At 37.4% G+C, this 9724-nt stretch overlaps 1 protein-coding gene across 1 annotated transcript; it reads left to right on the top strand.

The window, feature by feature from the left end:
• Positions 1-580: 580 nt before the first annotated feature.
• Positions 581-9303, top strand: LOC102834826 (ubiquitin-associated protein 2-like; the record flags this gene model as incomplete). The annotated part of the gene is made up of 7 exons (XM_006878089.1): positions 581-711; positions 2471-2548; positions 3078-3188; positions 7570-7738; positions 8099-8194; positions 8596-8641; positions 9191-9303. Coding segments are annotated over exons 1-7 (703 nt in total), but the record flags the coding sequence as incomplete, so codon positions are not given.
• Positions 9304-9724: the final 421 nt, after the last annotated feature.

A 9724-nucleotide genomic window follows, 5' to 3' on the forward strand; every position in this document is an offset into this window, starting at 1 on the left:
CTGCGGGAGAAAGATGAGGCGTTCTGCTCCCATAAAGATTTACAGCCTCGGAAACCCTGTACAGGGTCGCTATGAGTCGGAACCGACTCCACGGCACAGAGCCACCATATGCAAGGTCAGTGGTTCAAGCTCACCAGCTAGCTGCTCCTTGGAAACCCTATTACAGGGTCGCTATGGGTCGGAATCGACTTGATGGCACTTAACAACAACAACATACGTTTCTTATGGAGTCTTGGTATGGCGCTGTGAGTTACTGCACTGAATAGTAAAGTTGGTTTGAACCACAAGGTTGTTTGTTCAAGCTCATCACCCTCTCCTCAGAAACCCTATACAGGGTCACTATGGGTCGGAACTGACTTGATGGCACTTAACAGCAACATATGTTTCTTATACAAACATGATGTAACAGCCATAGTTCCTTCAGAAACTTAGCAAACTAAATCTGTATCTCAGGACCAGAAGAATCTTTTTGCTTGTTCCTTTGAAGAAATGAAAGTGCTTGGTGTGAAGGTGCTGATGGAAGAAAGGTTGAAAACATTTTGCCCACATTTAACATTTAAACTTTTTTTTTAATCTTTCAGTATTCTACCTTGTAAATACTGTTATTTGTATATACTGTAAATGATGACATCGGTGGGCACTAACCGAGCCCGGGGAAACTGGGAACAACCTCAAAACCAAAACCAGACACAGCACAAGCAGCGACCACAGGTAAAAAACCCGAGATAATGGATCCATGGGTAGCCCTACTGGTTGATTATGGTTTTCATCCAATATAGCATTAGTCTGTTTTGGGTTATTGATTTCGGTTCTTTTATTCTTTTCTAGTTCTTGGGTCTTTTTCACTTAGGATCCGATTACTTAATGACACACTGTTATGCAACAAGCTTTTTTGTTTTTTAATATTGCATTATGAGGCTTAGAAAGAATGGGACCTCTAAAGTAGTGTTTCCCTTCTATCATCTGGGCCACTTTAGCAATACATTCCTTATTTTCTAGGCCTTAAATCTTGACATCTCTCTAGCCAATCTTTATCTCACCACTTCTTTCCTTTCAGATTTTATTCTTTGATCCTTTCTCCCCTGAATTGCCTTTATATCTTCCTCTCTAAGGAGCTCTGGTAGCGTAGTGGTTACGAATCGGGCTGCGAACCATAAGGTCAGCGGTTCGAAACTACCAGCCGCTCCGCGGGAGAAAGATGAGGCTTTCTACTCCTGTAAAGATTTACACCCTCGGAAACCCTGTACAGGGTCGCTATGGGTCGGAACCGACTCGACAGCACTTAACAACAACAATCTCATTGAAGGCTTATCTGATTTTTTTCCTTCCCCATGAGGAGTTGGCATTTTCACTGTGTTCCTTCAAAATTAACAAGTAAGAGACATCTTTGAGCATCGTTCAGTTTTAAGTTTTTAGGAGTAAATTAACCTCCTGGGTTCTGAGGTATATGTGTTTTTTTCTTACTTGTTTTTATTTTAGTTTGATTTTTATATGCAGAGGCTTCCTCATGGGAAAATTCTATTATCTTTGTCCTGTTTCCTTAACCACTTTAGTGTTTGTTGATCCCTAATTTGAATGAATTACAGACATTTGGTTATGGTAAGATAAATTGAAGAGATTAGGCTACAATTTTTCCCTTACGTGTTTTTCTTTCATCATTATTTTCCAAGTGAATTTCTAGCAGGATTTTAGTATTTAATCTCAGTTGGGATAGTAAAATTCCAGGTAATTTATACACCAGATATGCTGTGTCTATCCTCAAGATAAATTTTAATGTATTGATAATTAGAGGAACTGGAACAAGATTTACACATGACTTTATAAGTAATTGCAGTAATAGGAATTAAGGGACATGTTTCAAGGTAGTACGCTTCAAGATGAAAGCTCTTTTTAATTATGAACATTGGTGGGAAAGATTCTTGCTTTTTAGAGGTCGTAGAATAAAATAGTGGTAGTTTTACAGTCATTTCGTTGGAATCTCTAGATGGCACAGATAGTTAAGCACTTGACTAGTAACCAAAAGGTTTATAGTTTGAACTCAGCCAGAGGAGCCTGGTAGTGTACTGGTTATCAGTTGGGCTGCTAACCTCAAGAGGTCAGCATTCTGAAACTACCAGCCATTCCGTGGGAGAAAGATGAGGCTTCCCACTCGCGTAAAGATTTACAGCCTTGGAAACCCTGTGCAGGAACCAATTCGGCCCAGCACCACCACCACCACCAGAGGAACTTGGAAGGCAGGCCTAGTGATCAAATACCTATGAACAGTTTTATTTTGACACATGGGGTTGCTCTGAGTTAAAATTGATTGAATGGCAACTAATAGCCAAAACAATAAATGGTAATTTGTGTTTTTGGTCATTTGTAGTAAGGAGAAGGAAGCTGGAAAATGGGAGGGGTTTGACAGGTTCCTCTAATTTGTCTATAAACTGTTGCCTTGATCGTACTTTCTTGATTTCTTCTCAATTTGTAGGCCACTGCGGAACAAATTCGACTTGCACAGATGATTTCGGACCATAATGATGCGGATTTTGAGGAGAAAGTGAAACAAGTGAGTATACCACTCATTTGTTAGAAGTTGTAAAAAATTAACCTTGGGATTAAAACACAGATGCCCACCAGAATACTTTTACTATAAGCATCGAAAGAATTATGACTTGAAATATATTAAGCCATTGAATAATGCTTTCATTATCTGATTCACTGTACAGCTTTGCACCGATACCTTGTTCATAAAGGTTTCATCTCAATTTTAATCTCTGGTTTCTTGAATTCTTTAATATCTTTTTTCAGCAATTTTGAGCAGTTGTGGAAATTCATGGTATGTTGAAGCCTGTATGTTTTAGGTTTTGATTTCTCTATTTCATATTTAATTAAGGCTATGGCTTTGTGAATACTTTTGAGCCCCTAGCTTCAAACCAGAAGTGCCTTTGGGAGTGAATATCAAAATGCTGCATATTTTACTTTCTAAGTCTGATCCTTTCAAACTTGGCCTTTGTCTTCTCCCTTTTCTCTTTATCTAGATTCATTTTGTTGGGTACAAGATTGCATGTGATTGATTGCTGATATTTCTTTTTCAGTTGATTGATATCACAGGCAAGAACCAGGATGAATGTGTGATTGCTTTGCATGACTGCAATGGAGATGTCAACAGAGCCATCAATGTACTGCTGGAGGGAAACCCAGACACGGTATAGTACTATAATAAAGGGTTCTAAACAATGGGTTCCCATTTGAGAGGATAGTAATAGTCTAAAAATAGCAAGTGGGATAACAATAAAGCAGAGTACCTTATTCTCCAAGTGGAGAAGGGAATTCTAATAGCATAGAGGTCGTTTGCTGCAGACTGTAAATACTAAAAAAATTTATAATATACATCCCTTCATGGGGATAACAGTTGTAGGAGAAAACAGATGAATTCAGTCTCTTCTAATTAACCTGGAATAAATTATTCATTCTAGGCTAGTGACTGTTTTCAAGGCTGGGTTACTGAATTAGAGGTGTTATTTGATAGCCTTAGTTATTAATCAGAAAGAATCCTGTGTTTGTTTTTTTTTAAATTTATTTATTGCTATTGAACAGAGTCACAAATGACTCCATTCTGAATTCAGGACATTCCCATCTGTATATCAGCATAGCATCTCAACAGTATCATTTTGTGTGTGAATTTATTTGTGTTGAGGTAGCAGACAACACATAAGCTTTATAATCTATTGACCTCTGGAGATGATAGGGAATATTGAGTAGGATCCTCTCTTGCCCTGAAATTTAGATACGTTGTTTCACCTCTTCCTCTTCCCACTTAATGAGGATTGTTGACTATTCTATATTTCTGTGCTTGTTTTTGTACCAAGTTATATACCGTTTAAGAATAGGAACACAGCCTTCCTAACTTTTGGATGTTCCTGCTGTATAGTAGAGGTTTATTTTCTCTCTTTTTTTAAGAGAGTAATGTTTTGTGAAGTAATTTTCATTTGCTTAGTCCTGCACTGAAGATTTTTGGTGGGGACAGGCATCAGAGCACATCCTTAGGGGTACCAACCTACTGACTTTATAGTCAGTTACCTTGTAGCTCAATGCTAGAGGTTTGTTTCCCTGAGGCAATGACAGATAGTAGTGGAAATGAAGTTTTTTTAAAACACTGAATAGAAATTTGTTTTATTTTTTCTGAAGTGCAGTCCTAGATTAAATTTTTACATCATTGGCTTTATTTGAAAATTCACTGGTTGGACAACCATTTGACTTATGCACATTTTGCCTGACTTCATCATCTTCTACCTAATGCTATAAATCTGATATTCCATAATATGAACAAAGAAAACAAACTGTAGAGTGTAGGCCTCTGTCACAAATTAACCAGCTACTGGTGAAATCAGTCCTGGTGTGGTGGTGTGGGTTAATGCGCCAGACTGCAAAGCCGTTTGAACTGCAGGGTCGGTGGTTCAAGCTCACCAGCTGCTCCTTGGAAACCCTTAAACAGGGTCGCTATGGGTTGGAATCAACTCAGTGGCACTTAACAATAACAACAAGTAAAGCAGTCACCTGTCAGGGTTGTTGGTTGTACGAGGGTAAGTCAAAACAAAGTATTGATACTGGGCTTCTAGCTCATACATGCACAGGTTTGTTTTAAACAAAACATTTAAACATGTCTCTGATCAGTAGGTGACTGTAGACAAGTTCTCTCAGTAATACACTTTTGTTAGTCTTATTTAAGTGCTGTCAAGTCGGTTCTGACTCATAGTGTCCCTGTCTGGGGTTTTCGAGAAGCGGCTGGTGGGTTTGAGCTACTGACTGACCTTGGTTAGCAGTCTGGTGCTTACCCTACATTGCCACACCAGAACTCCAGTCTTAATTAAGGTGCCTTTTCTTTTCTTTTTTTCTTTCTTTTTTTTTTTAAAGAAATTCAGTCACAACAGTGACTTCCAAGAGTCTATGTTAGACCAGTTACATTCAAGGCAGAGGCCAGCTCAGAATGTTATGGTGACTGGGTTTTTGGGTACCAAAGGGATAACCTTGATAAAAGTATAAGCTCTAGTTGAAGGATACAGGACGATATGGTGACTTATGAAGATGTTTTAAGAAAATTGAAAACTGCATTGGTAAGAAAGAAGGCCAGGAATGGTGCATCAAGAATTTTTTTCCATCATGACAATTTCATCTGCTCATTGCTCAAGGGTGGCAAGGGATTTTTGTTGGGAATCCATACCCCATCCACCCTACATTCCTGATCATGCTTGCTTTGGACTTTCTGCTTCTAAAGTCTCAAAGACTATGATTTAGAAGGAACATGATTTGAATCTTTTGACGATGCCAAAACTACCATTTTGATGTGATACAAATTGAAGAGTGTAGAATCTTCAGGGAAGGGTAAAAAGAAATGGAAATACCACCTTCAAAAGCCTATAGACTTAGATGGAGATTATGTCAAAAAGCAATAGCTTCACGTTTTGATTTGTTTGTTTAGTGAAGGTTTCTGTGATTTTGTAGAACTACTTTTGGCTCGGAAACCCTGTTGAGGGTCGCTATGGGTCGGAACCGACTCGATGGCACTTAACAACAACAACGATAACAACTTTTGGCTTCAAAAAGATTTTGGGGAAAAAAATGGAATGAAAAGAGCGTGGATTTTTTTCATGAACTTTTTGAAGTGCCCTTGTATTTGGGTGGGTGAGATCATATCAGGAAACTGGCAGTGCTTTTGGGAAGATTATAGTAACTCTTTCTTTATAGAATATATCTGGTGCCAGCAGTTGATGTATTCCACAGGGGAGGGAGAAAGATGACAGGTTGCCAGGTTTTGTGACAGATTAATATAAGCTCTAGTAAGTGACTGAAGACTCTAAAAGTTAACTGTTTGAATACAGTTTATAGGATTCCTGAGCTTATAGTTAGCTTTAAGGGTACTATAACTTCGAATTTGAGCTTAGCATAATGTGCAATGGGCTTGGGTTGCAAGTACAGTTAGCAAGGAACTGCTGAGTTCTAGGTGGATACTTAAATGTTTTTAAAACAGTTATTACTTTAGTAAGCGTTATAGTAGATTGTATTAAGGATATGTGGATATTCTGCTAATTAAATGGTTAGAAGTTTACTTTTAATAAATTAGAGCATGGTTATTAAAACAAAACTATATAAAGTGAAAAAAAATTTACCTGTAATTTTGCCACCCAGAGAAACCATTGCTAACATTTTGGTACATAGTTTTCTAGACTGTTTTAAGTGCAATACATAAATTTTTAAGATGGGATCATATTAGACATAGTGTTTTATAATCTACTTTCGACTTAATATATTCTGACCATTTTTTCCATATTTATCTAGGTATATGCATCATAATACTCTTGTTTATTTTTCCAAACTATTTAGAAAAAAAACGGAATGAAAAGAAAAATTTTAAATCTGGAAAAATACTATAATGAACAATTACAGACATTTCACTACATTTGCTGCTTTATCTTTATATGTATATTTAGATATAGTCTCTCTATGGGGGGGGACTGAACTATTTGGAAGTAAGTTGTAGCCATTATACTTTATTCTTTAAATTTTTCAGCCTACTTTTTTTAAAGGAGGATGACACTGTCTTACAGCATCACAATATCATCATAGCTGAGGAGATAAAAATGTGATATTATCTAATATCCAGTCCATATTTTTGAAAGTTATTAGTTTTCAATTATTCTCGTTGTTTGAGGTAACTGGGATAGTCAAGATTTGAACGTTTTGGTGTTCATGCTGGAACTTGTACAAATTTCTGCAGCCACTTAAATATGTAAATCAAGGTATTGAAATTTTTAACTCAAATGCAAATTTTCTTGAATAAGTGTTTTACAAAGGAGCTTAACTTATTTTCTGTAAGTTTTTCTTCTACAACCTCAAATGTGTTATAGATGATTATTCTTTAGGGAGAGTTGGATTGGATTATATTTGTTTAAGACAGGAGAGCACAGCTGATAGAACCTGGATGGACGCCTTCATATAATCAGAGCTGTGCTTTCCTGGCTGTTTTTTGATCTTTTAAAAATAATGGAAATTACTTTGTGTTTGTGCTTATATGTATGGTTTTTTCCTCCTAAATTCTGATTGTTTGGTTAGGAAATGTGTCTAGGAGCTGAATACTCTGCTTTCTTTCTTATTTTTTTGATATGACAAAAGTGTACTATAGAAAGTTGGGGGTTACTGAATCCAAAATAATTTTTTTTTTTTTCCCTTAGCCAAGGAAATTGAAAGAAAAGGACTAGTAGTTAGGTACTTTGACTAATCCTATGGGTGAATGAACTAGATCTAAGAGATCTTAGTGATCTTTTGGAAGTGGTCCCTTCCGTCAGTTTGCTACATGCACCTTTTCTACAAAAAAAAAGTTAACTTTGGCATTACTGGATACAAATCTGTTTTAAGATTCTGTCTGTATTCTACATAACATAACATAAAATAACATAACAAACTTGAACAAGTGTCTTAGACACGGGATGTTGAGAGAATGGTTATATTAATCAGTTGTCTTGGCTTTCATCTCTGCTGTCTTTATAGCAGCCTATATTGATTAGACATAAACACTCTACATTCCTTTAGCATTCCTGGGAGATGGTCGGGAAGAAGAAGGGTGTCTCAGGACAGAAGGATGGTGCCCAGACGGAATCCAACGAGGAAGGCAAAGAAAATCGAGACCGGGACAGAGACTATAGTCGGCGACGTGGTGGACCACCAAGACGGGGGAGAGGTGCCAGCCGTGGACGAGAGTGTATGCATGGGGCTTTATCAAAACCAGCTGTGGGTCACACTATTCTCCAGCTAGTTCTCATGTTAAATCCTTCATTTCCCCTTCACTATTTTTGTCCCTTCCCACAAAATATACATACCATCTTTATGTGTGTATGGGTGTGTGTATATATATAAAGTGGCATTGAATTGGTTCTGACTCATTAATGACCCTGTATAGGGTTTCCAAGGAGCAGCTGGTGAGTTTGAACTGCTGACTTTGAAGTCCAGTGCTTAACCTGTGGCACCACACCAGGACTACACACATACACACATATATATATAATATATGTATACTATACTTACAGTGCTCTGGCCATCTATGTAATTTTCTGTGTTTCAGTTCGGGGTCAGGAAAATGGATTGGATGGCACCAAGAGTGGAGGGCCTTCTGGAAGAGGCACAGAAAGAGGCAGAAGGGGCCGTGGCCGGGGCAGAGGTGATCAGTTTGTATGTGTGGGGGTGTGTGTGAAGTGGATATTGAGGGAAAAGGTACTTTTAGTTCTTTTAGGGGTGTGCATTATTATAAATAAACTCAAATGGAGCCTGTTTATCTTAATTGTTGAGTTATCATGCAAATACTAGAGATTACTCAATGGGGAGTGGGAAAGAAGGTACACATCATTTTCCCTCATCGTTATTGCTGATACTGCTGTATTTGCTTGAGGACCCAACAGTTTGGGCAACAAAAGAATGATCTGTTGCAGTAACACTTGTCCTACATGTTATCTGCTCTGCTACATGAAACTGAAAAGAATCAACCAGTATACCATTCCAGAGCTGGAAAGGTGGTTTAATAGCAACTTCTAAAATTACTTTTCTCTCACTTTTTCTTTATAGGTGGCTCTGGTAGGCGAGGAGGAAGATTTTCTGCTCAAGGAATGGGGTAAGTATCAGTGACCTCATGCCATAGTCTTTTATTTTTGTTTCTAAGAATCACCAAAATATCTTACAGTGGCTAATATCTTGTTATGCTGCAGATTATAGGCAACTGTAGCCAAACTGATCAAAAAGATTTCTAGACTATTTAATCAGAAAGATGTGTGGATTTAATGCTTGTTTTTTAGGAATTAGTATTTACCACCTAGATCATTGTTTCCATTTTAATAGTTTCATTTAAATGCTTATACCTGCTATCTTCCTAAAATTTCCATAGGAATTATGTTACGAATTTTGGTGTCTTAGTGGAATTGACTTGGCAGCTATCACTTTGGGTTAGCTTGGAATGGATAGTAGAAGTTACACTGTGAAATTCTGAGAAAAAGTAGACAAGGGTATAGGCTTTTAGTACGGGACCATAATTGATCTGCATGAGATAGGAAACGGTCAAGATTATTCTGATTGTTATCCTCTTTGAGTTCATATTTTGTGGTACTTAGAGGTCAGAGTTTTCAAAGCTGTATGTCGTTTTTGGGTGTTGTTGTTTTTTTTTCAGAACCTTTAACCCAGCTGATTATGCAGAACCAGCCAATACTGATGAGAACTATGGCAATAGTAGCGGCAATACATGGAACAACACTGGCCACTTTGAACCAGATGATGGGACGAGTGAGTGAGCATTTATTCATTTCTTACTTCTTTGGGAATCTAAAGGAGTATATTTTTGAAGTTACTAGTTACTTTGAAAAGTAGAAAAATAGTTTTTTGGTGCAGAGGTAGGGTGAGAAAGAGATGGGGAGTTGAATTACTGTGTACTGTGTGCTTGTGGGCACATTGTGCCTACTTGTTCACTTGATTCTCATCACTATTTGGTAAAAGAGACACGATGTATCCTCACTTCCCAGATAAGGAAACTAAGACTAAACTAAACTAAGACTATGAAACTAAGGTTATGAAACTTGCCTTGTATTTGAACTCAGAATGTTTGACCCTAAAAGCCTGTATTCTTTTTTATTAATGTGGCTGTCCTTAGGTCCAAGTGTATTTTGTATTGTTCCTATTAGCATTGAAAAGATATTTGGGAAATAAA

This window comes from Chrysochloris asiatica, unplaced genomic scaffold, assembly GCF_000296735.1.
Source record: "Chrysochloris asiatica unplaced genomic scaffold, ChrAsi1.0 scaffold03100, whole genome shotgun sequence".
In the NCBI taxonomy this organism is placed as follows: Eukaryota; Metazoa; Chordata; class Mammalia; order Afrosoricida; family Chrysochloridae; genus Chrysochloris; species Chrysochloris asiatica.